General features: G+C 33.1%; 2 protein-coding genes across 7 annotated transcripts; both read right to left on the minus strand.

Annotated features, from left to right (window-relative positions):
* Positions 1–1,185: 1,185 nt before the first annotated feature.
* On the minus strand, positions 1,186–9,186 carry LOC109165722 (serine/threonine-protein kinase STY46-like). 6 transcript variants are annotated; one of them, XM_019314615.1, is made up of 18 exons: positions 8,972–9,186; positions 8,432–8,770; positions 7,920–8,034; positions 7,392–7,465; positions 7,059–7,190; positions 6,686–6,740; positions 6,410–6,520; positions 5,888–5,938; positions 5,206–5,387; positions 5,022–5,129; positions 4,442–4,515; positions 3,662–3,837; positions 3,357–3,452; positions 2,522–2,602; positions 2,395–2,448; positions 1,702–1,836; positions 1,469–1,565; positions 1,323–1,389 (listed from the first exon to the last, which is right to left on the minus strand). In XM_019314615.1, the coding sequence occupies exons 2-17, from the start codon at positions 8,635–8,637 to the stop codon at positions 1,482–1,484; spliced, it is 1,734 nt and encodes a 577-aa protein (XP_019170160.1). In that variant the 5' UTR covers positions 8,638–8,770; positions 8,972–9,186; the 3' UTR covers positions 1,323–1,389; positions 1,469–1,481. The 6 variants fall into 6 exon arrangements, with proteins under 6 accessions (XP_019170164.1, XP_019170160.1, XP_019170163.1 ...); XM_019314618.1 differs by having other exon boundaries at positions 1,469–1,562; positions 7,071–7,190; positions 8,432–9,186; XM_019314617.1 differs by having other exon boundaries at positions 7,071–7,190; positions 8,432–9,186.
* An 11,409-nt stretch (positions 9,187–20,595) lies between these two features.
* Positions 20,596–23,721, minus strand: LOC109165721 (F-box/LRR-repeat protein 10). Its single transcript, XM_019314613.1, has 4 exons — positions 23,458–23,721; positions 23,162–23,367; positions 22,855–22,948; positions 20,596–22,193 (listed from the first exon to the last, which is right to left on the minus strand). The coding sequence occupies exons 1-4, from the start codon at positions 23,641–23,643 to the stop codon at positions 20,757–20,759; spliced, it is 1,923 nt and encodes a 640-aa protein (XP_019170158.1). The 5' UTR covers positions 23,644–23,721; the 3' UTR covers positions 20,596–20,756.
* Between the last annotated feature and the right edge of the window lie 4,274 nt (positions 23,722–27,995).

Genomic DNA, 27,995 nt, shown 5'->3' on the forward strand with positions numbered 1-27,995 from the left:
TTTGTTGAAATGAATGGTTCATATTATTTTGATTTCAATATTTTTTTATTTTTCCTATTTTACCCTCTTTTATATCATTTATTGCAGTGAAGCACACCAAGGACTAGATCAAATCAAAAATTCATTTCTGGCGAAAGTGACTACAAGATGAAGCATGAAGCCATGAATCACGCTAATTAATATAATTTTGTGTTGCAAAAACTACGCTTAGGGTACTATACAGTGAGTGTGCTTCCCTTTAAAATAGTTATTGCACCAGTTAATCCAACATTTCTGCACATGTTATAGTTATGCATTCTTGAAATATTTACTTTTATGAAAAAATTGATAATCTTGCATTGATATACGCCAAAATACTGAATGATACTTTGATAAGTTCTAATACACTAATTTAAAAATACACATTGAGTATCAGACTATTCACGCAATGCACGTGTGGTAACTAGTTAATTATATATACTCGATCATGCTTTGAGTATGTTACATGGGTTTTTCATTTATTTAAATGGAGCAAATTCCTACTTTTTAATTTATTACTAAATGAGATTAAAGTTGTGTATAAAAGTCAAAAACATTGTGGTCAAGCAGCATGAAGTAACTCTTTCAAATGGAAAGTTATGGGTATGAGCCTCAATGGAGGCGGTGTGTCAACGCCAATAAGGAGATGTTTGGTTGAATGAAAAAAAAAATCTTGAAAATGTTTTTCCTTAAATTTGAAGCAAATTTTCTTTCACTTGGATTCATGAAAATTTTTCTAAGGAGAGAGATGGTATTTTGTTTTTCACATAACTTGGAAACAAAAGTGACTTACATGACTATTTTGTCTTTGTGATTTATTCTTACTTTATTATCACTATTATTATTATATAGGGACATATAGATATTTAAATCATCATTTTGGTCTCTCAACTGTCAATGTAATTCCTAATTTTCAATTTCAACCAATTTGATAAAATTTCATCAATTAAACCCTTTCAAGGATCAAAATGGTGATTTTCAGATTTTAAAAATTTCATCAATTTGGACATTTGGTCCTTGTAAATGTTTAATTGTTGAAATTTTAAACAATTCAAGAATGAAATTGATTAAAATTGAAAACTAAGAACTACATTGACAGTTAGGAACACTTGAAGGACTAAAATGATAATTTTATCTATTCATTATTCCTTACAATTCCAAATCAAACCAAACAATAAAATCAATATTCTCAGTAATTTTTTTTTTTCACTAACCAAACAATGAAATCAATATTTCTAGTAATTGCTTTTCTATGAAATTTTAATTTTAATTTTAATTTTATTTCCACTCAAATATTTCCAGCGAGCGAATCAAATGGGTCTGAATGATCGAATGGCATTGTCACTCTCCGTTGCTGGCGGAACATCAAACCTGCAAACCATAGATAAATAAAACAAGCTAGGAAGCGTCCAAGGTATGTATGTATGATTGTATGTATGTATAAACTAACATTGTACAACTAGTCAACGGTGTCTGTGTCTGAGGGCAGACAAAAATCCTCCAGAAGGTTTCTGCTTGCGCCGATCATGTCCTTCGTCTCCTACCTGCTACCTCCACGTATCAGGACATCACAATAATTAATTAACACACACACACACATATATATATATACCAGTGTCAATGTCATGATTGTTGTGTTTATCCAAAAACTAGTAACTACTAATACTAATATGCCTTACATACCTCCTTTGCCATTTGCTGCAAACTTTCTGTAATCTCAGAAAAATCAGGTCTACAAGTAGGATCGTGTTGCCAGCATTTCTCAAGCAGCTCAGCAAGCTTGGGATGAGTTTGCTTGGGTAAAGTAGGTCGTAGTCCCTGAATATATATATATATATATATATATATATATATATATATATATGCAACCCAATTACATACTAACCAGCCTTTTGGTTAAAATCGTGACAGACATAATATATTCTTTCACTTTCACAAATAATGAAGGGATTAAAAATCCTTAGACAATTTCAGATTGTTTAACCAACCGTCAACTCCAACATTTGGAGTCATTAACGTTGGGATACAACTATGGATAAAAATTTTCCCAGTACCTTGTACATTTACTTTCTAATAAATATATAGACCACCCACCTACACAATATATTTAATAACATTCCACCCTCCCTCCTCCTGTCCTCCATTATATATTCATCTTAATTCTTAAAGTAAATTATTTGTGAGCCGCCACTAATATGTGAAATGTATCCAATGCGGGATTTGGGGAGATTATTTCTGGCAAAACCACATCATGCTAGGTGACAAAGGTTCCTTCCTTATATCATATATGTATATATAGATATGCAAAATATTTCCATGCAACGGAAATATGATTTAAAAAAAAAAAAAAAGTCATATTAAGAAAAGAAGCATTACCTTCTGGACCACACCAATAGCAGCTTGCAATGGTGTTAGGTACTCATATGGAAGCTGGCAAGTCAAAATAAGAGAGTATTAGCAGAATGAACTGAAAAACAATAAAGCTAATTTCAGCATCATGTACCTTTCCAGTCAATAACTCCCATAACACAATGCCGAAACTGAAAACATCAGCTCTTTGATCATAGGGCTTGTGTTCTATAACCTTCAAGGGAAAAGAGCAGCTATAAGCAAATGCAGGTTTGGTAATTACATTAAAAAGTAGATATCAACTAAACCAAGCTTCTCAAATATAAGGAATGCATGCTCTTTTGTTCTCTGAACGCCAAAGCATCTACTCAATCAGTGGGTGTACGTGACTTTTAAGTGTTTGGCCTACCCAAGGTATAGTAATCTCACTTTCAAGACACTCTCTCAAACTTGATTTAAACATGAATCAGAGCAGGAAATTAAAAGCTCATCAAATGCCAATTAATAATTGAACATTTCTGTGGATGTGCAACCTTTATTTGAGACTAGATGGGTGAGAATTAAGTTGCTACCAGATTTTATGACCATTCACTTCTTATTTTGAGCACTGAAACAAATTACTAATACTTTCAACCAGGTATCAATTGGCAAAATTAAGTGTATATGAAATCCAAATTATTTAGAAACTTGAAGACAAAGCCTGGCCAGCCAGCCCAATAAACCATATCCATTGTAGGAAAAGAACTCCATGCACTAAAATGCATTGATCATCTATATCCATGTTTGATAGCACAGGATAAGGCAATAACATACTCAACATGATTAGCCTATATTGTGTTTGAAATGCCAAAACCCCCCTTTTTATCATAAGATAAGTATCCCACATTGAGATAATTTTCCCTCTACCTAATCCCATCCTGTGGCAATTACACATTGTATGAGTAAACAATTATCCACTTCCCGTTCCTAATTTGACAAAGAATACGTACCTCAGGGGCCATCCAACGGTATGTCCCAGTTTCTGCTGTCATGATTCCACTTTGTGCTTTAACTCTGGCAACACCAAAATCAGCCACTTTGACAACCTGAAACAGCATCCACAAAATATTTTAAAAGTCAAAATCATGTGCATTTAATTCAAATAAACTGTAAGAAACAACTGGAAATTAGCAATGCTAAAAAAAACTATAAAAAGCAAATCAATTACTCCGTATATCAGTAATAATTACATACCGGAACTGAAAACAATAGTCATATAGAGCAAGGAGGAAAAAAGTTAAAAGTATACTCTTACTTCATTTTCATCCATCAAAAGATTGGCAGCTTTCAAATCCCTGTGTATAATGTTATTCTGGTGCAGGTAATTCATCCCTTTTGCCACATCAATTCCTACTTTAAGCAAATCCGGGAGTTTGAAACTTCCCTTTTGTTTGTGCAAATAGTCATATACACTTCCTCCAGACATGTATTCTACAATTAATAATGAAATATAATGGAGATAATACTTGAACAAAGCCTATAATGAAAATTAAGGGTGTGTTTGGTTCATGGGTTTACATACCATGAATGAAAATCAAAATCATACTTAGTGTTTGGTTGACAACTTTTTAAAACACAACTATGAGATTTGATTACCCTTCAATTAAAAACCTCATTCCCTAATTAAAAACGGGTATCATTTCATCTTATTGGTAATCTGATTTTTACGTTTGGATTAATGCTTTTAGATTTTTGTTTTGATTTTTTTTGTTCATATTAGTGCTTTGGATGTCATTATATTAGGATCAATTGCCTTAATTTTTTATTTTTGTATTTTTAAAACCTTTATTTTCATTATAGGGTCATACATAACCAAACATCAATATTGGTAATCATTCCAATTCCACCCTACTACCAAACATGCAAAATACTTTTACCAAAACCTATTACCGTTACCAAGTATTCGATTCTCATTCCGATTCCGATTCTGATTCCCTTGTGCGAACCAAACACACCCTAAGTTCCACCAATTCAGTTTCTAACAAAACCCAGCTGGAATAAGCTACAAGAACATTACTAGTCTATTGAGAAACACCTGTAACTATGCACAAGTTTTGAGGCTTAGTGCAAGCTCCGATGAATTGCACGACATTTTTGTGTCGAACTTTTCTGCAAGCATTAGAAAATAGTCAAGCCTGAGTACAAGGACATCTTAAAAAGATAGAAGCATTAAGAAATACATAGATTAGTTGAATACAAGGCAAGCATCAGAGTCACATGTTGCAGATATTGTGATTAGCCATTGAAACAGCCTATCCCCATCATTTGTGGGAGGAAACCAATACTGAAAGAGGGAATATAGGTTATTATGCAGACAAGCTGCAGCTGGAAAGTGGTATAGAACTGACTAAAAGTTAGGCTGTGTTTAAAACCTATGAAAATCTCACCAAATAACACATAGTACAAGTGTACAATAGTTTTAAAGAGTAAGTACTAATCCAGAGAAGAAGACTGAATAGCACAGTAAAAGACACTTTCATGACAATTGCATTAGCTTTGAAGAAGTTTACTGTATTAAACAAAAATGAAGAACTTATCTATGAGCTAAGAAAACCTTATGCAGGCAGCCTTCTTTCTCATAAAACAGTAAGAGTTTAACATGAGTTTTGAGAAACCTCATAATATACACTTCTTGAGCAAACTCCTTGTGCAATTCTGTGTTCACACGTTCAGACTTCAAAATTTTGATAGCAACTTCCTGACTGCAGTATGTGCCTTTGTATCTAGAACAAACAAAAACATGAGTTAATTGGAAACAAATACAGTGCCATGAAATTGTCTAGCATGTGAAAAACTTACAGATCACCATATGAACCCGACGCAATCTTGTACTCAAATTTTAGAAGTTGAGGATCAATTTCCCAGACATCAGTAACATCATTTAGTATTGTCAAGTGATCAGGCTCACATTTGATCACCATATGGTTATGCTCACCTTCACTCAATGACTGCGAAGAATTTTTATTTTGCCACCAGTGTTTCTGCATAACACTTAATCCTAGTCAATCATTGTACAGAATCACATGGAGAAACAAGGCAGTTGATAATTGATCTAAATTTATTTTTTTAAACAAAAAAAAAACATTTATAAAATAAAAAATTAAAAATTTAAAAAGAGAGGAGAAAATTGCATACACCTATTGCAAAATTGGCACTGCATTGACATCAAAGCATTAACCAAGGAACATAAATTGATATACAACGATAAAAAGATTTTTAAATAATGAGAGGGCAAGAGTCTAGACTATTTACAAGTGAAAACTATCATTGCTGAAACAATTTGGCAACAAAAGATCAGATAACCAATCCTCAGCCCTCTCTCCCCCTCCCAAAAAAATAAATAAATAAATAAATAAATAAAGCAAAGTTGATTTTCATCTGCAAGGCAACAAGCAGCATGTATTGAAATCTCTAGAATATACTGAACATTTGATTATGTTTACGGTTTACCAAAGAGCAGGAAAAAAAAAAAAAAAGGTACCTCAACTTTCAAAACTTCCCTTTCCAGTGCAGCTCGTAGTAGCTCAGTTTCCTGAAAAGATAAGGAGTTATTGCCAGAATTTATTCTTTGAACATGAATGCACAAACAAACAGGTAGGTTCAAAAAGAATAACATTGTTAGTCCCTATTAAAGTGATAAAACACCAGAAGCAAACAGTCTTTTGGGCTGTGCAAATAGGGGGAAAAATGGGTAAAAGAATATACAATAAGTTGTTAGTTGGGTAACACCAAATTTTATTGAAAACATCCCATGGGCCAAAACAAATTTTCAGGAAGCAATTAATATCCCACTACCTAATAACTGATGAAGCTTTGATCATATCAATAATGAAGGCAGGAGGCAATATTAGTTTTTGTTCACGCAGTAGCAATACTGAACAAAAGGTTTAAAAAGTTATACAGTCTATCATTTTTTAAGAATGAACAGACTAGGATATATAGACCTGGTTTCATGCAGCAATACACTTGATATACTTTGAGATGTGATAGGCCATACATATACCTCATAAGGCCAACCATCAACAACAAAGACATCCAAGGAGAAGCAATCAATAGTGGAAAAGACATGTGCTTCCTGAATGTTTAATCCAAGTTCAGCTAGCAATGAAGTCAACTGCAAGCATTTAGGGGAAGAAAAACCAATATGTTTCACAAGTTATATATATTGTAAGAAGAAAAAATTAATAAAATAGAAGATTTGTGAACTTTGACAGCCCATCAACATCCCAATTCCCAACCAACTGTATACATAAAGTATATTGGAAAGCGTATCACATACCTGATTGAGGAGCTTTGGCTTGTCAACTGTTGAAAATGTAATTTCATGCATGGGCCTACACAAGTTTAAGCCACACTTAAAAGTGAGCTACACCGGTGTATATACACATAGGCAATGAGGTAACTTTTTCTGCTTCAAGATTTTAAGTAAAGTTGAATATTCCAACTTTCAATAAGGATCTTCACTAAAAAAGTTTTGGGATAAATTCATTCTTCAAAGTAACTTTCCATGATGGCAGAGGTTAATAGTGTGAACAGTCAGTGAAAGAAATTTAGAGATAAATTCATCATAACTAGGAGCAGCACACCACATTATAGGTACAATCACTTATCATCCTTCCATGAGAAACTAAAATGATAAGTATGAAACTTACTGTGCTATATACCTTGACAGTTTTGCCGAAGGTTGAAGAGTAGTATCCCCTTCCTGAACTTGGGATTTGCTTGCTTCCAGAGCAAGAGCTTCAAGATTAGGAGAAGAGCCGAAGGAAGGTGGTGGATGGATGCTGGGATTTTGAAAAGGAAGGTAAAGAAGGACTTAGATAATTAAGAAAAAGGGTATCCAATGGCATATAGGAAATAGAAATACACACACACACGCACTTACTAAAAAAAAAAACCTGAAATAACCATTGGGCTTAAAGACAATATAACATCTTCTGCATGCAACATGATTTTAGAATAGACTATATCACTCTTGATAATACCTCCGTGTGACTTCTTTCTCAGGAGAGTTCAAACAGACAGACTCCAATGAGTTCACATCAGATACTGGGGCAACCTGTGTAATGGCAAATTGGATCCAATAGTTGTACCCAACATTCACACGGATAACGTATCAATAACAGGTAATCGACCAAAAGAATAATATTGGGGTGTAAGACATATACAGGTGAAAAGTGAAAACCATAGAGTGTAGTCCAACTGAAGCATATCAGGATGAAAATTATGTGTGAGATGATTGAATAATTTTAAATGCAAGAATATTTACTGTTATATAAATCATAAATTCATTTTTAAGAAGGGCATTTTATATAAACCATAATTATTTCCCATTCCATAGAGTGCTCACCTTACATTCTTTAATTCTACATTGCATGCAATATTGCAATCCACCAAAAGTTTGAAAATAAATGAGTAAGGTCAGGGATGTGTGTTGACAATATAGCAAAGTACTTTCACAGGATTAAGTGCATAATCCATGAAAATTGGATAGTGCAACTAAACTGAACTACCTGCACCAGCCGAACATCAAAGGCAGGCCTATTGGTAGGATCACATGCGAGATGCAGAAGTCTTTTGTGGGTGAGAACATCTTCTGCCCTTTCCACGTTGACATCTAATGCATACCTTCAATAATAATATACAAATATCAGAAGCCTCAAGTAACAAATTCATCCCTGGCTAGCACTTGTTTTAATATATGGTTAATAATTCTATTAGGCATGAGGGATTCTGTGAGGAGCGTTGTTTCTGAAACAGAACAAATAATATGAGACGTAAATGCTGATTTGATATGAATGTAAAAAAAAGCATTCTGATCTCAAGTACAAACAAAATAAATTCCGAAATATAAAGAGATAGTCAATAATAATAATACGGAGTAAGAGATAACCTGGTATAGAAATTCAAGCAAGTGAGCAAGATCGAAATAAATATAAATACCCACATTACGAATGGGTGTGTGTGAAAGCAGTAGGGAAAATTGTATATGTAAATAGAGAGAGAGAGAGAGATGTAAAGGTACCGAGTAGGCAGGCGGTTAAAGTGAGCCCAGAGCTGATCATCGAAACCAGGAAGTTGGGCGTCGTGGTTGTTGAGATCCTTGAGCCGCCGCAGAACCTCATTGTAAACCTCAACCTTTTTTGCGTGATGTCTAGTGTTAGCAGGCGCCGATGAGTCGGCCACGCCACAGCCAGTACTGCCGCAACTCTCGTTTTCTTCCATCACCATCTGAGATTCTTCGCTTCCTTAGCTCTTATACCCACGCCTAACGAATTAACAAAATCGAAACGATCCTCCCTGCCTCGACAAACTTAGATTCTCCGATCCTTCAACGCGAAAACCAATTCGATCGATCAATGCGCTGCCATTTACGTACTGAATAAGATACGAAAATTTTCCTCAAAAGGATCCCACCACAACTTGAATTTTGTGTATGCACGTTTAAATCATGTATAGCATTTGCATATAAACAAGTCGTCAGTGGGTATACTGTACAACTATCAAAGTTCATAAGTTAAGGACAGATTTTGTGGCGAGGAAAAGTGATTTAATGCCGTCTCACCTCTTCTCCTCTTATTCATATTCCTTTCTCTCACTAAACCTCTCCCCCTCTAACTCTTTCTGCTTTATCGGTGTGAGCTCTGGTAGTGCAAGTTTGCAACTCACGATGCTTAACGCTATAACTGCGGTTCTAAGATTGCGGGTTGGATTGGATCGCTTTCCTCGGTGGCTAATCTCCTATTGTCTTCGTTGTTTTTCTGTGTGTTTTAATTAAGGTTATTTAAAAGGTGTTTCTTTTCGTATTTAAGAACTAACTTGCTCTTTCAGTCTTTGGTTGGTGGAAATAAATATAAATTTGTTTCTTAATTTTTTAACATGTAAAAATTACATTATTTATTTAAAGGGAATTGTAATTTTCTTATTAGAATTGAAATCCAAAAATTACAATACCAAGTTAAATGAGGGAAAAAGATGTATTATTCCTAAAAATTACATTATTTATTTAATGGGAATTGTAATTTTCTCATTAAAATTGAACATCCAAAAACTACAATTCCAAGTTCTTTTTTTTTTTTTTTTTTGAATGCCAATTCCAAGTTAAATGAGGGGAAAAAGTGTATTGTATGAATAACCTATCCCTCCCTCTTTATGGATTACATTAGTGCCTCGATAAGCGAATTCACAACTAATTTGATTTCACTAGACCACAAGATTATTGACGACTTTTATATCACTTATTCTTCCAATTCTCATATTTACCATACACTTATATTATTGCCTACCAAACAATGGAATTTGAATTCTTCATAATTTCCACCTTATCCTTTTTCTTAATTCTAACCAAACCTCCATAACTTTCACGGTTTCACCTTATATCTTTCCTTCGGGCATCCTCAATAGTGAGGTTTTTGGTGTGATTTTTAGGTGCCAAGTAGGAGAGAGAGGATGGAAGAAGAAGAAAAAAAAAAACAATGGTCTAACGCAAAAAAAAAAAAAAAAAAAAAAAAAAAAAAAAAAAAAAAAAAAAAAACAAACAAACAAATAAACAAAAAAAAAAACAAAAAAAAAAAAAGTTGTGATGCGCCAGAGAGCGCATGAAATGCACGTGCCCCGCTGGGCGTCATTTTTTGTGCGAAACGCGCATTGCTGCGCGTTCATCTTCATCTGACCTGTGTTGTGGGACCCACAAAAAATCCCTTCTTAGAGCATCACCATCAGCAGTTCATACTGTTATTGGAACAGTATTATGCGGAGCAACAGATGGGAGACATTTGTTTTAAGAAAAATAATTCCCCTGCAAAGATTGGGGGCAGGGAAAAAAAGAAAGGGAAGCTCTGCAGATGCGCATTGGGCGCAATTCGTGCCCGTTGGGGCGCGTCAGGCGGCCACTCTGACTTTTACACTATTTTCTACTTTTAAAAAAAAAATGTTAGATTTTGTTTTGTTTTTTCTTTTTCTTTTTCTCCCACATTTTTATCTCTTTCTTAATCACATTTACAAAAACCCTTTAAAAACCGCAACGGAGATCAACTACTAAGGGCATCCTCAATAGTGGTAGGATTTTGAGGAAATTTTGCAGGTGTGATTAGGAAAAAGAAATGGGTGAAAAGGAAAATAAATAAATAAATAAAAAACAAAATCAAAAGTTAAAAAAAAAAAAAAAAAAAAAAAAAAAACCCTCAACCCCCCCCCCCCCCACCCCAAAAAATCTTCGGTCAAAATCTCTTAAATAACCTAACAACCCCAACCCTCTCTCTCCTCCAACACATCAATTTTTTTTTTTAATTGTGTGCAAAATCTCCCTAATGAAGATGCTTTTAGAGGAGGAGCTTTATATTTCTCTCTCATTTCTCTCTTTCTCATCCACCTCAATCATTTTGCCTCAAAATCTGATCGTATTATTAGTCTTTTTGATGGAATGGTTAAACACATTTTCTCAACTCTCCCAAATGGACCAATTAATTATAGAATATGTGTTTTATTTTATATTTTTCAAGTTGAGTTCTACAATTACGAATTACCCTTTAAAATTACTTCCGGATTTTTAGTTATTAATGCATTTCTTTTTAACTTTTCCTTATTTAAAAAATGCTACATGATTTATTTTTAACATTTTTTAAAAGAATTAATACGACATGACCTCCGAGTACAGTGATCTTGTCACATTTAGCCCTAAACTGTCAAATTGACCATCTGTGATCCTTCGACTTTCAAATTTAACCATTCGTGGTCCAAGTTACCTACACATGGTCCTTCAACTTTTGAAATTTAACCAACCGCGGTCCTCTTGAAAGGGCCATGGTTGGTTAAAATTTAATAGGAGTTTGCATACTACTTGACAGGATAATGGTGCTGACACCCGACCCGGATCATCAACAGGCACTCGACCCGGCACCACGTGGAAACCCAACGGACAGAATTCCAACGAGCAGACACCAACGGGTGGTGACTTTACTGCCACTTATTGCCATCATTGAAGGGAAAGAATTAAAGCCTCCGCTCCCTATTTATGCCCCACTATGTTGTTACTGTTAGGGCCTAGTATAAGTAGAACTCCCCTCAGCTAGGAGGGGACACGTTGACTATATTGTACTGAGACACTTTAGCAAATACAATTCATTATTCTGCTATTATAATATTTTTATCCGGTAACATATTTACCGTCACTACTAAATTGCTTCATCATCTCAGCCATTCGTGCTTGAAATTCCTGATTTTATTTTTTCTAACGCCACAACAATAGCAGAATCAATCATTTGTTTAACTTATTTTGTAGACATCTGTCTTTGGCGACGTTTTGCATGACCAAATACGCTTTTTATGTCATATCATCTTCCCATGCCTCAACACGTCCGGATGCTCATCAATATCTAGCCCAAAAGACAATATATCTTATCTTCCTGACGCAACAAGTTCTCCTTGAGAAGCTTGCAACTCGAGATAATCCTAACATATACAAAGAATATTCAATAATGATACCTATTATATTTTGTCCACTTTATTCAACATAACTATTAATGTAGAAAATTATAATATTTACTTACAATTTTTTTTTTCACGACCATTCTAGTCGTTTCGGTGTGAAAATTTTCCGACTTATACATTCTTGTTCTCTTCCACTTTTCGTGTCTACGTGGAGAAGATGGAGGAGTAAATACATACAATGAATCTTTATATGTAATTTCTTGTTGTTCTTTCACATCCTCTTTCATCATAATCTTCTCCAACCTTTGATATCCCCCTCGAGCTAAACTATGTGGATGAGCATTCTTTGCTTCTATCTCTTAATACTTTTTTTCTTTTTGCCTACATAAAATGTACAATATAATAATATGAAAAAGAAATGAAAAGAAGTTAAAATGTACAATATAATAATATAGTTGGACTTTTATATATTTGATCAAGCATCTATTTTCATAGCATACAAAATTTAAATTTTACTTTTTGTATGGTTAATATAATATCTAGTTAGGTACATATTTAGATAAATTTATAGATAAAATTCACATAATTAAGTTGGTTTATTCCTAATTGTATTTCATATATATTATAATTCTAAAATTATGAATAATAACTAAGATAATTATACTTAGAAATCAATAAAAAATATAAATTTTAAATTTTGTATGAGTAAATTTAAACTCGGACACCCTTCCTTATATGATTATACAATACATTGTATATACACATAATATTAATTAATATGTATATAGACAAATTCTATAATATAATGTCATTAATTATAATTTATATTGATAGATTTATAATTACAAAATTACATTTCAAAATTAAAAAATTAGCATTTAAAATTTGTATAATTAATATAGTGCATAAGTATATGTATGTAAATAAAAAAGAAGAAGAAAATCATAAGAGGAACGCATATATAGATGTCATACAATATCTTACATGAGCCAAATTGATATAAAATTTAATAATTAGTTTGAAATCAAATACATGAAACATTTTGATATTACAATTAAAAAAATACTATTATTTTATTGATTTAAAAAAACATCACCAGCCGCTTATTTCTTTTGATCTGGTCGTCGACAGTGGTGTCTTCTTCAAATGTGAAAACGGGATAGGAGCGAGAGAGGCCATCCACAGTCGAGAAGGTAATTTTACCGGCGTCCAAATTAAGGATAGAAATATGGGTGAGCGTGACCTAAAGGACCAGCTCCTTACACTTGACGCCGGTAAGGTGCTACAGCCGACGGTCCTCCACAAAAGCGGTGACCTCGTGCATATTACATGTCAATTTATAAAGTTGTAATATGATTTTTAATGAGCGGTGGAAGAAGGAAACGAAAGAGTCTCATGCAAGGGATGAAGAGGAGTGCAATGTAAAATGAAGACTTATAATTTTTTTTAGTCATTAACCAATTGTATTTATAGGTGACAAAATATGAGAATTATAAATTTGTAAGATTTTTTCAAAAGGAAAGTATATTTATTTATTTAAGGTATTACCCTAATCAATTCATTATATTGATATTCATAATCAGTTCATTATATTGATATTCCTAATTAATTCATAATAGGGAAAATGGCACTTTTTCCCCCTGAGTTATATACTTATAGCACTTTTCCCCCCTCAATTATTCAAGTGGCTGTTTTTCCCCCTAAAATGTTAAATGGACATATTTACCCTTAAAATAAATATTTTATTTATTTTCTTCTCCAACAAATTATGACCATAATTTGGTTCAAACCAAATAAACACTATAGCAACCAAACCGAAATATTCCAATTACAATTTAGAATCGAAACTCGATATTTAGAGTTTATTAAAATCCCGGAACGGACAGTTCATGTTCCGAACTGAAAAAATAAAATACATTTATTGTTGAATTTAGACTATTTTTAAAATAAAAATAAAATTTTAAAATAAAAACGGTTCAAAATCGCGAATCGGGTCCAGAACCGCCGGTTCACGGTTCATGATCCAATTTTTTTGATTCATAATTTTAATAAATTGAAATCCAAATATTGGGTTCTAGATCTGAATCATAACCGGAAATTTTTAATTCGATTGCTATAATGTCCGATTCAGTTCGAACCGAATCGTGGTCATCCCTACATATACGCAATAATTTGTTGGAGAAGTAAAATAAATAAAATGTTTATTTTAAGGGTATAAATGTCAATTTAATATATTAGGGAGAAAAACCACCACTTTTAGAATAATTGAAGGGGCTAATGTGCTTACCTAAATAATTGAGGGGGGAAAAGTGCTATAAGTATATAACTCAGGGGGGAAAAATGTCATTTTCCCTTCATAATATTGATATTACAAAAAAGCCTATGAGTTTGGGCTGAAAAACATGACCAAACACTTCTATATATATATATATATATATATATATATATATATATATATATATATATATATATATATTTCAAATTTGTAGTATTTACAAAATTCATTATTCTTTTACAATGGAATAAAAAATAAGAAAAAAATCATTATCCATGCATTAAATATATATACACATATATGTATGCGTATATATATGTACTATATATTTATTTATTTTTATTATTACTATTAATTATTTATTTATTTTAATTCTAATTTTTATTCCATATTTACTACAAAATAACATAACTCATTCTACTTAAACTCATTACACTTGATTCTCATAATTATTCTTATTTCAATATTTGAACCAGCTACACCTTTAGTCACATGTCATACTCACCATCTTTTTACTCATGTATTATTATATATATTATTCATAAGATCCAATCAGATCCCTTCTCCACCATTTGAAATATTAAAGTATTTTTTTTTTCAAAAAACAAAAAACTTATATGTTAGTACCTACAAATTATTAGTAATATTATAATTATGAATGAAGAACAGTAGATAATATAAACAAATTAATGTAATTAAAATATAGATGGATGAAATATTCACATGGTGAATAATTAAAGTCAATATTCATAAAATATTTATAAAATGTAGGAGATGGGAAGATAGAGAGTATTATCTATATCTATATGATATTATATGGGACAATTTAAAGAACATGTACATGTACATGTGGAGTACGTGTCAGATGACAGGACTAGACTAAGATGATGGACAACAATGGCTGTTTTAGAGCATCTCCAAAATTCTAAATTTTTTCAGCAAATGTTATATTATAAAAAATATTCTCAGTATATTCTCACACCAAATTTTATTCATCTCCCATCTATTTACACCAAAACACCAAACTTTTACATTAAAATAATTTAATTTTTTAATTATTAGTTCGAATTTAGTTAATTTAATATAATTTAGTTCGAACTTAATTAGTTTAATATAAAATATAATTTGTAATGTAAATAATAATTTTTATTAACATTAATTTTTTTTATAATATTAATTATTTTTAAAAATTGAATTTAACAATATTTTTAAAAATTTTAATTTATTCCACAATAATAATACAACATACAACATCTAATACATTTTATTATGTTATAATTATGTTTAATGTATTTGAAATTTTAATTAATATGTATTCAATATTAGTCTTGTTTCGATCATCTCAATGAGATCTTTCAAATGATATAATTTATATTTAATAATACAAATTTTAAATATAAGTATTTAACAAAATAAAAAATTACATATAAAACAAATAAAGGATACATTTGTAATTAGAAAAAGAAAGAAGGGCAAAAGAGTCAATTTCCTTCCCCTTCTTCATTTGCCGTGAATGAACAGTGCAACGCCAAATATGGCGCGTCACTGTTCATTAACGCCAAAAAGAATGGCATTATAGCGAGGTGGCGCTCCACCTTGGAGTGGCAAAATTTGCTACTTTGCTGATTTGGCGTTGGAATATGGCGTTATGCCTCCCACCTTGGAGATGTTCTTAACTAGCTAGCTTGCCAACTAAATCAGTGGGAAATCCGAAATCATAATTAATTCATATCGGAGTTGATAATATTAATAGATAGAAGACATAAACATACATACATACATACATATATATATATATATATATATATATATATATATATATATATATATATTAGTACGTCACAGACACAGAGATAGAGGCTAGACGAAATATAATGGATAGAGTTCTACTACATAAACTCTCGAATTTAGCTTTTTAAATTTTATTTTTGATGTGATGGACATTTGTGAGTCTCCATAAAGTGTTTGCATCAAGATTTTGTGGGTGAGAGTAAAAATTAAAAGTAAAAAATAGCAGTACACATAAGGGTTGTTGGGTAAATAGCTAATATTATTAGCTAATAGTTGTTATCTGATTGGGTTAGTGAGTTTGACTAGTTGATAACATTAGCTGATTGGAAAAATTGTTTTATGCAGTTTTTAAAATTTTAGTATTTTGAAGCAATAAATTGTGACAAAAAATTAATTAATCAAACATTTATATTAATTATTTATCTAAATCAAATAACTAATATTGATCAAATAAATTAAAATTATTTAATAAATTAACTATATTGACGATAGTATTTTCCTAATAGATAATCCCATCCAATCAAGGTTGGTAGACTCGAGTAAAGTTGATCTCCTACGTGGCAAAACTGGCCTTTCGGAGTTTCCAAGGGCCACTTTAATCTTTTAACATGCAGTCTGGCAGCCCAAAGCGGCGACTAGATGCCGCTGGAATATGCGCCCCTCACCTCTCCCTGATGTATACATAATCTTATCCTCTCATCTATATTCAACAACTCAATATTCTTCTTCTTTTTTCTTTTTTCTAAGGTCAAAGATATTGGCATTCACTTAACTTAATGGCCGATATGATTAGTACACACTAGTGTTCCGAGTGTTTGGTGTTTTGGACTTGTAGCTGTAACTCTAGCTCTTTAATAAAAACAAATATTATTAAATTCAGTTCAATGCATAAATAATGAAAATAATCTGTAATAGATGTATGCATTATATTATATTACATGTTAGATCAATCGAGCAGAATATATTTTTCTGTACAGTAGATCGAATTGGGAATTATTGAGCATGATATATATATATATATATATATATATATATATATATATATATATATAAGCCTATTTATCATCTATCTCTCGTATTTGGCTTATTAGTTGAAAATCATTTTTGCTTTGTAGATTTTCCAAACCGTCCTGGGATTTGACATTCATTTTATGTGTACAGTTTTTGTTTTCACTACTGAATGTCTGAATCTAGAGAACATACACATGCATAAACATGATGAGTACGTAGCAGTTATGTATTGTTGAATTTATGACCACCTGCGTAGTCAATTGGCAGACTAATACTACTGAAAAATTGATCAAAATGACACTGAAAAATTAATTTATGGCTTTGTGTGTAAATTGTAATTAGAGAGCGCAATCCTTGCTCAGTCTTTATATCGTATTTAAACATGAATCCTTGGCCTCCGGAAGGCCAGAAGTGATTTAAACTAAGTAAGTAAATCAATGATTGATGTATACAATTTCTTTTCTAGATTTCACGCGAGATCCGCCCCAGATCACCTTCTATATCTGAATAACAGGTCCAATGCCGTGCCAACCTCGACCTCGAGTCGACCCAGTTATTCGCCTCACTCCACGGCTCCCCTCTTGATAGTACGGCCACCTATCCTCCCATCCGTCTAACTCCTCAACTCATTCGTTGGGCCGCCTGACACCTTCACCCATATACCTAGCCGCATGACTCATTGACCCATCCGCCTAACTGTATAGCTCGTTCGTCGACTTTTCGAGCTTGCACTCACCCCTTGCTCAACACCTCCAAAGGAATAAACTCGTTTATTCCTGGGCGGTCTACTCACTTTAGGCACCCCAACTCTTTCTCAACCCTCTCCCAACTTCTTCGGGGTGCCCTCGGCCTTGCGCGCTACGCAGGCGGACTCGGTCAATGAGATCCAACCATCCAATCTATTCTCATGGGGGCGGTTAGGAGGAAGCTTAGTATAAAATGCTTCATTATTGTCTTGATTAGACATCTCTTATCATGTTTAATCATTACATCTACTTATCTTCCTACAACACTATTATTAATATAAGAATTATCTCCACGACATATATTCATTGTCTTTTCTTATTTTATTATCCATTTATTTATTCTTTATTTATCGAGTTTAGAAATTTGAGTTAGGCAGGCTAATTAAATCCATCAGTTATGATTCGTAGATGCTGATGTGCAGTAGAAAATTTAATTTGCCAATAATTATTGTTAATGAGAAATAAAACTTGATGAAATGGTTGTCTTTTAAATTGAGCGAGCTTTGACTCGGCTCAACTTTGATGAGCTTCTTCCATCTCTTGAACTAATATAATTATTGGCTTAGAATTGGGGTTCAGCCTTTTGAAAGAATATAATTATTGGCATGGGCCGCTAAGTTTGGGCGTTAACATGTATATTACTCCGATCTATCCTCAATACACGCACAGCTCGTCAAGTAAACTCCGCACAATCGTTATGCTGTGCATCCGTATGCACCATGCATGGTGCATACCATACGGATGCCAAAACGACGTCGTTTTATTAAAAAAACGCGCGTCTCCCCTTTAAAAAGAATTCAGGTTCGATTCCCAGCAACAACATTATATTGTTCATTCATTCTGGAATTTTAGTTCATAGATTATGGAATTATAGTTCATTGATTATGGAATTATAGTTCATTGATTATGGAATTGTAGTTCATCGATTCTGAAATTTTAGTTTATAGTTATGGAATTTTAGTTCATTCATTCTGAAATTTTTAGTTCATAGATTAGATTATGGAATTATAGTTCATCGATTATGAAATTTTAATTCATATGTTGTTGCTGGGAATCGAACCTGATTTTTTTTTTAAAGGGGAGACGTGCGTTTTATTAAAACGACGTCGTTTTTGCATCCGTATGCACCATGCATGGTGCGTACGTATGCACAGCATAATTTGCCAACTCCGCAAGTTATGAGTATTATAAGTGGACTTACAGGCCGGGGTCCATACAACCAATGAATGCCATTATTTAAGCGAGCCGAATTAGTTTGAGTTACAGATGGATTGTTCCTTCAGGTTCAGGGCTACAGTGTTGGCATCAGAATGTGTAGTGTAGTTATATGTCTAGGGGGTAAACGAGTCGAGCCAAGTTCGAGTTCGAGCTAAACTTTGATCAAGCAAGCCGCTCAAAAAAAAAAAAAAAAAAAAAAAAAAAAATATATATATATATATATATATATATATATATATATATATACATTTCGATTCGACGAGTTACGAGCCTAAAACATTTGTGTTCGAACTCGAACTCGAACTCGATTACAAATCGAGCTGGTTCGAGTTCGGTTAGAACTCGAAGTTGACCGAACTCAAACCGAGAGGTTGAGGGTTGCCTAGTTGTACGCACACTTAATTTGTTCACGAGACCAACGTCATATCTAAACAAAGTGCAGTGATAAATTAGGCATCATAAAAGACAAACGAGAAAGAGCGAAAACGCCAAGCAAAGCTAGCTGTTTTTTTTTTTGTTTTTTTGTTTTTTGTTATTAATTGGGAATTTGGTTGCTTCCGAAGGTAAGTCATGTGATATAGCTTTTCTATTATGTTATGATGATGATAGTAGATGACAGACAGACAGACAGATTTATATCAGGATATCACGAGCTCTCCTGAGCATGTCCTAACTGTATGAGATACCTTTAAGCTCATATCATTCTTAGACTAATTCTCGTTCTCACCGGGTCAACCCAATTAAAGGACAAAGTGTTTGACCAAATTAAAACAGATTTATATGATGGGCCGGGGTGACTGCTGGACCAAGGAGTGGAAGGCGCTTAGCTTGACTGCTGGACTTTATGCTAAACATTCGCAAATTATGTTGTGCAACCGAATGCACCTTACAAGGTGCATACAGTTGCAAAACGGCGCCGTTTTGGTTAAAAAAACGCGCGTCCCACTTAAAGAAGAAATCAGGTTCGATTCCCGGCAATAGCATTTTTATATATCCAGAAATTCATAACTATATAACCACAATTTCATAACTATATATCCACAATTTCATAACTATATATCCACAGTGAATGAATGAAGTAAAAATTCACAATGAATGAATGAATGAAGTAAAAATCCACAATGAATGAACTAAATATCCACAATATATGATTGAACTAAATATCCACAATGAATGAACTAAATATCCATAAATTCATAACTATATAACCACAATTTCATAACTATATATCCACAATTTCATAACTATATATCCACAGTGAATGAATGAAGTAAAAATCCACAATGAATAAATGAATGAAGTAAAAATCCACAATGAATGAATGAATGAAGTAAAATTCACAATGAATGAACTAAATATCCACAATATATGATTGAACTAAATATCCACAATGAATGAACTAAATATCCATAAATTCATAACTATATAACCACAATTTCATAACTATATATCCACAATTTCATAACTATATATCCACAATAATGCTATTGCTGAGAGTTAAACCTGATTTTTTTTTTAAGTGAGACGCGCGTTTTTAATCAAAACGACGTCGTTTTGAACCGTATGCACCATGCGCATGGTACATTCGATTGCACAGCATAACTATTGCTAAACATTGGCATGTCCACTTCTCAAGTACAAACTAAAACAACCTTAAAATAAATTTTATAAAAAAAAAAACTACATTTACAACCAAAATCAACCCCCCATCACAGCTCCTTTTCAAATACATCTCCTTCTTCATTCAAACCTACACAACAGCAGACAAACAAAGCTGAGCACCCAATTCACTACAATCTACTCATAACTAGGAACACAAAGCATTATTATATTTACAGCAAATTTACAAACACACTGAAACTTCCACATCTCACTCTAAATTATCTCCCAACATTTGCAGCTTCTTCCATCTCTTCATCACTCTCATTATCTCCTTCAAGAAGCCACTGCTCCAGCTCATCAACTTCATCATAGTCATGCATGTACAGATCATCAGAAGTATCCCATTGGTCGATACCCAGCTCCTCCCCACGACATGCAACATGCACGTATGGCCTATTTCGGGCTAAGTTATCCACCATATCCCTGTTTGCATTCCCACTAACCCCCAGCCATCTTAGTCTAGGGAAGTAAGGCTTCTTCAACCATTGGAATGAAAGTTGAGTTATGCCACCACAGTTATAAAGGTCCAATAGCCGTAAGCTACTTCCCTGCCATCCAACCTCCTCAAACTTCATTGAAGCTAACACCATAACTGAAGTATCACCTATCAAAGGACACTGCCGCACTCTAAGCTCAGATATAGGAATACGACTCTTCACAAGTGAAAGTATACCAGCATCAGAGAAGTTGGGAATGTTTGACAAGTCCAATTCTCTCAATTCCTGTTTGGAAGACCCTTCAAAGAGAAAATAAATACATTTGTCTGTAAGTCTCTTGCACCCTCGCACAGACAATGAAACCAGAGAATTCATTACACCTTTTGATAAGTAGGAAAATCCAGCATCACTTATATCAGAACCATCTATAAGCAAAACCTTCAACTTTGGAAGTGAACTGATGGCTCGAAGGGCTTCATCCCCAAGATTTCTACAGTCCCTTAAGTCAAGCATACTAAGATTTCTGTTGGACGCTAATCTTGCAACAGCATAGTTTGTCAAAAGATTACACCACCTTAAACTAGCATGTGTTAGGGTTAGGGAAGTTGCAGCAATGTCATGAAATACAAGATCCGTCAACAGTGGTCCATGTGACACCCTAAGCTTAAATAAATTAGCACATGAATGTAAAACTGTCTTGAACCCTGTATCTGTAACCTGACAGAAACCACCCAGACAAATACTTTCCATGCTTGAGCACCTGTCAGCCATAAGAAGAATCCCCAGATCATTAACTCTCTTGAAGTATGCAGGAAAAATCTCCTGGCTTCTTATCAAAGAGAGATGCTTTAGTTTTCCATGTGGGTTAATCTGTTGAAGTCCAGCATTTGTAAGGTCAAATGCCATTCTTGGTTCCATGATGGGCGAGTCTCGAAGATCCAAATAGGTCAATAAGCATAGACTTCTAGATATTGTACTGATCATAGTGTCAGTAATATAGTCCACTGAAAGGCATAGCTTCTGTATTCTAGGCAATACAGATGGTTGTATATAATTCAGTGACTGTTGTGGAACCACAGGAGGACTAAGCAGTTCAGTCACCATTACTGAAGAAATGTACCCAATTTCCAGTGAAGAAAGAGTGACAGGGGCCAGAGCCCATACACGAGCAAAGTTGTGGCGCAAGAATATAGAGACATCAAACATCAGGATCATTGTCTACAAAATAACACAACAGGATAAGAAAATAAAAAACTACTCAAAATACCAAATTTTCCTAGAGGAACATGAAAATACCACTCACTAAAACCTAATTTCTGGAGCAGCATTTGGAACAAAAGCATAAGACAAAAAAAGACACCAAGACAAGTAAAATCTACCAGTTCGTCTTTCTTTTAAAAAAGGTAAAAATTTAGGACCAAGAGCAAGTTGATCTCTCTCTAGTAGGGGGTATATATCAGTTGAGTCTACTAGGCTTACTTCAGATCTGCTTAGACTAAGTTTTAACTTAGCACATGGCATTGCTCAGTACAGTTTAATGAGGTTCTTTTTTACCATGTATTCTCTTTGTTGCCTGTTAATCTAGAATTTGATGACTTTTATACTGCTTCCATATAAAAGCTACCTCAGCAGCCACCCTTGTGTGAGTGTGACAATGGATTGGTTGCTATATTTGTTTACCTATTTTAAATAAAACCTCAACTGAGTTCCATATGGAATAGTATTAACAGCACTGCTCATTTAAGAATTTCAGGCAATTCCTCTTTGTGGGAAGGCCTAAAAAGAAGGATTTTTTTTAATAGAACATGTGATTTTTAGGTTGGGTAAATTTGTTATATCAAGAATATTCCTAAAAGCCATTTGTACAGTGAAGTCTTACTTCCAACTGAGTGCAACCACTGAGTAACTCCTCAAGATCAGATACATCAATTGATCTCCCTCTTTTGTCTGCCACTGAACTCAAATATAGAAACCTGAATAGCAGCATTCCAAAGACAAAGGTAACAACTAATTCACCCTAACATCAAACAGAGTAGCATTTCATGGACAGCATAACTTAGAAAAGCCCAATACAACCCATGACTAATTGATAAAGAAGGAAACATTTTCAATTTCAGAAACGGGTTCATAAAAGAAAATCAAAAAAGGCAGGAAAAAGATACAAATAGAAATGACGAAATAACTACCTGAGATCTGTGCAGCCACGGCCGACTTGAGAAAGAAGCTTTCCACTAAAATCAGAGCAATTATGGAGGCAAAGCTCTTGCAAAGTCGGACGAAGAATGAAATCGAGGGAGGAATCGTCGAGGCGAGTGCAATCCAGCTTTAAGCTTCTAAGGTAAGGGTTGGGGGGCAACAATGGTCTCAGCATATCCGCGGAAGGAGCAATATCCTTAAAGAAATTAAAGATTAATCAAGATTTGGAAATGAAGAAAATTTTAGGAAAATCAAGAAAGTAATGGCAGTTAGGAATTGAATTTACGAGAAGATGGAAGCTGGGAAGGAAAGAGAGGATGTGAGAGGCACAGGAGTAGAAGGTCTTGCAAGTGCATGCGATGGAGCGGATGGAAGGAACGTCTAGCTTCGTCATCATGGTAGCGAGGAGTGCAGACGGAAGATTATCCAGGGGGATCTCATTTTCCCGGCCTGATTCCGACGAGTTCGCCATTTCTTTCTCAGGAGCAGCCGCGAGCGAGTTGACCTTTGTACGGCACAAAAAGTGGGATATGCTCGTTCATTTATGATTATGTTTGGAAAATTGCTGCTTCTTTTTTTTTTTTTTTTCACCCATTTTTTCAGCCTAATTTAAACTTACAGGGCGTTTGGTTGGAGGGATTTTAAATTCTCTTCCACTTAATTCCCACCTAATTCCAAAGGTCATTAAATTCCGTAGTTTGGTTGGAGGAGAATTGCAATTCCCCCATTTTCATGGAATTAAAATCTCATGTCCCCCCTGGTATTTTAATTCCTGGGAAAAAAAATAGTGATGAGTCAACATTACCCTTTTCTTTTTTAACTTAAAATTAATGTCTAACAACAATAATGGACATTTTTTGACTTTATACTACTTATTCCCTTTCAATTCTCATGTATACCAAACATTGGAATTGAAATTCCCAGTAATTCTATTCCTGTCAACCAAACACTGAAATTTAAATTCCCACTTTATTCCCAGTAATTCAACTCCCATGGAATTACAATTCCTTTCCCACATAATTCCCCCCTCCAACCAAACGCCTTGTTAGGTGTGATTGCAAACCCAAAAAATGATATCTGAAAATCATTTTTTGGGTTTTCAGTGTTTAGAAAACAAGTCAACAAAAATCATTTTCCGTTGATTTTAAAAAATAGGCTTGTTTTGAAGAAAAATGACTTTCATTTTTTTGATAAGTAATTTTTCAACTTTTACACCAACATCACACCACTATCACCACCACCAACAGTACAAGGTCATACTACCACCACCAACACCATCAACATCATACCACCACCACCTCACTACCACTATCACCAGTCACTACCACCACTAGTACAATATCACACTACCATCACCACCGGTTGTTGTTATTATTATTATTATTATTATTATTATTATTATTATTATTATTATTATTATTATTATATAACAAATAACACCACTACCACTACATCACCACCACATTTTACTTTATGAGAGAAGAATAAAGTAAAAAATTTAAATTCTAATGTTTGATTTGTAGGAATACATTTTTTTTGAAAATTTCGATTTCAACGTTTGGTATACATAAAAATTGAAAAGAAATAAATTGTATAAAGTATAAAATGCACATACGTACTATCACTTATCTACAGTATCTTTGTACTTGACATATTGTAATTATTTGTCATGTGAACATTCAGTATATAAATTGTGTATTTTTACCTGAGCCCACCATACAATGTGAACCCGGTCCATGGCATAACTATCGGGTCAAAGATTGTAATGGAACAAAAACAAAAAGAGTTGAAAAAAACATGATACTTTTGAAAACTGGACGAAAATAGAAAAAGATCATTTGACAAATGCGTTTGTTGTCAGATAATTTTATTTTGTTTTGTTTTTATTTATTTTTTTTTCACGGTCAAACAGACACGCAAGTGGGATTTGCGTGTCTCATATTGTATACAAGACCTGCAAGTCCCACTTGTGTATCTGCAGTTTTTTTTTTCTTTTTTTTTTAAGTTGGTCTCTGGCGACCAAATTGGTCGCCGGCGAATGAGAAGGCGACCAAAACTGGGTATTTTCTCCTTGCATGGGAGGAACATGAGATTTCTGCTTAGAGGGTATTTTGTGATTCCCAGATTCTCGCCACCCAGAATCCCTTCCATCCTTGAGAGTTGCTTTCTCAACAGCAAGCCTGCTTTCATTACTTGGTACCCTCCTCCATGGGATACCCTCTAATCAGTTTGATCGTCGAAGACTAAGTTTAAAAAATAAAATAAAAATTACAGATACGTAAGTGGGTACGAGCGTGTCTGTTTGACCGTGAAAAAAAAAATAAAAACAAAACAAAATTATTTGACAACCCAAAGCATTTGTCAAAAGATCTTTTTCTATTTTCGTTCAATTTTCAAAAATGTCATATTTTTATCAACTCCTTTTATTTTTGTTCCATTATAGTCTTTGACCCAAATTGTCGATCCTGATCTATGATATAAAGATTGAGATTCCTGTAATCATTATTGTATGGACCATATTTTGTCTATTGTAAAATAATGTACATTCAGTATAAAAATAATGTATCAATACAAAAATAATGTACATTGTATTCAGGGAATGTACATTATGTTTGTTCTGAGTGTACATTCAATACAAAAATAATGTACATTTAATATATTAAAAATGTATTTTTTGTTATGGTCCATATAACATTGTGTGGACTATAATTTCAATCGTTATGCGTTGGACCCGTGTCCAGCATGCTTGCTGGACACGGGTAACAGTGCCGTTAGGCACTCTTATCTCTTTTTTTTTTTTTTTTTTTTTTTTTTTTTTTTTTTTTTTTTAAATTTCAGACTGCTTCATTGTAAGAGTATATGTTCATAATTTTATTACTATATGTTAATAACTATACATTCATAACTCCATAACTGTACGTTCATAACTCTATAACTGTACATTCATAACTCCATAACTGTACATTCATAACTCCATAACTGTACATTCATAATTTTCGAAGCTCTATGTTCACAATTTTAGAGCTCTATGTTCATAATTTTATCACTATATGTTCATAATTGTAAGTTCATAATGTTAGAGCTCTTTGTTCATAATTTGATCAATAACTGTACATTCATAATTCCATACTGTAGATTCGTAATCTCATAACTGTAGATTCATAACTCCATAACTGTAGATTCATAACTCCATAACTGTACATTCATAACTCCATAACTGTACATTCATAATCTTCGAAGCTCTATATTCACAATTTTAAAGCTCCATGGTCATAATTTTATCACTATATATGTTCATAATTGTAAGTTCATAATGTTAGAGCTCTGTGTTCATAATTTCATAATTGCATAACTGTATATTCATAACGGCATAACTGTACATTCATAACGACATAACTGTACATTCATAATCCAAAAAAAAAATAAATAACGCCGTTAACGGCAAAACACACGCATTTTTTTTTAACTAAATGACGCGTTTTTTTTTAAAAGCGACGTTGTTTTGGGCCCGTGTCCACAATTCAATGTGGACACGGGTCCAGGGCATAATTTGCCCTATAATTTGCCAAATTCCTGGGCACGGGTCATTTTGGGCAAATTATATTATGCACCGCGGTGCATAATCGATTATGCACCGCGCGTCTTTTTTTTTAAAATGAAAATTAACAATGTTTGTTTCCGCCGTTTCGCACTCTTTTGCAAAAAGTAACTCTGTTATTCAGTGTCATTTTGTATACACTGCAGTTTCAGTTGAACACAACTACAGTTTCATTTCGATATAACTATAGTTTCATTCGATATTTATAGACACAAATATGTGAAAATGTTATTTAATTTTATTTTATATACACTATAGTTTCATTAAAACACAACTACATGATCATTTTGATATAATTACAACTTCATTGTACAATATACACTCAAATATGTGAAATGTTATTCAGTTTCAGTTTATATACACTGCAGTTTCATTTCACTATAACTACAGTATCATTTTGATATAACTGTAGTGTCGATTTGGATATACTGTAGTGTTAGTTGATGTTTAATACACCAAATAAGCGGACTCCGTTAACTCTAACGGCGGACCGTTTCTTTACTTAAAGAAACGGTGTCGTTTTGACCGCGGTGCACATGCACCGCGGTCTATAATATAACGACTGGTCATTTTGTTAGAACATGGGCTAAGTTGTAAAAGGGAAATATAATGTATGACAGGCTGATAATTTTCATTTGGGTTTTCTAAAAGAGTGATGACATTCATTCACTTTATTCTTTATCAGCAATTTACATCGTGGACCATAGTCTACAATGCACTATGAATCTTGGTTCAATATACATAATTTGACTTCATAATGTACAGAATTTATATTTATAATGTATAAAATTTATGTTTATAATACGCATAAACACTTAACATAATACACATGATTCATATTCATAATGTACAGAATTCATGTTCATAAGGCACATAATTTATATTCATTATATTATATTTATGTGTATGTGTATTATGAACATTAATTTCGTATGTTATGAAATCAAATTATGTGTATTTGACACTATGAACCCTGGACCGTAACAGACAAATATATATATATATATATATATATATATATATATATATATATATATATATATATATATATAACTGCATTAATATATTAAATATATATTATTTATGTATTGAATATACATTATTTAATAATATATAAAATATTATATCTTCATTACTTAAATAATAATTTTCAAATAATATATTAATAGTGCACAAATAAATGAATAATTATTCATGTTCCATGAAATAATGATTTACCGTAACTG

This window comes from Ipomoea nil, unplaced genomic scaffold (genome assembly GCF_001879475.1).
Source record: "Ipomoea nil cultivar Tokyo-kokei standard unplaced genomic scaffold, Asagao_1.1 scaffold3069, whole genome shotgun sequence".
Taxonomy (NCBI): domain Eukaryota; kingdom Viridiplantae; phylum Streptophyta; class Magnoliopsida; order Solanales; family Convolvulaceae; genus Ipomoea; species Ipomoea nil.

What these genes read in the sequence shown, in the direction of transcription:
- LOC109165722 (XM_019314615.1), bottom strand. Translation starts at nt 8,637, where the DNA reads ATGGTGATGGAAGAAAACGAGAGTTGCGGCAGTACTGGCTGTGGCGTG. An exon ending in GAGAAAGAAGTCACACGGAG is followed by an intron (nt 7,191 to 7,391) that starts GTATTATCAAGA and finishes TCAAAATCCCAG; the next exon opens with CATCCATCCACCACCTTCCT. An exon ending in TCGGGTTCATATGGTGATCT is followed by an intron (nt 5,130 to 5,205) that starts GTAAGTTTTTCA and finishes TGTTTGTTCTAG; the next exon opens with ATACAAAGGCACATACTGCA.
- LOC109165721 (XM_019314613.1), bottom strand. Translation starts at nt 23,643, where the DNA reads ATGGCGAACTCGTCGGAATCAGGCCGGGAAAATGAGATCCCCCTGGAT. An exon ending in TTCCCAGCTTCCATCTTCTC is followed by an intron (nt 23,368 to 23,457) that starts GTAAATTCAATT and finishes AATTTCTTTAAG; the next exon opens with GATATTGCTCCTTCCGCGGA. An exon ending in GTGGTTGCACTCAGTTGGAA is followed by an intron (nt 22,194 to 22,854) that starts GTAAGACTTCAC and finishes GTTATTTTGTAG; the next exon opens with ACAATGATCCTGATGTTTGA.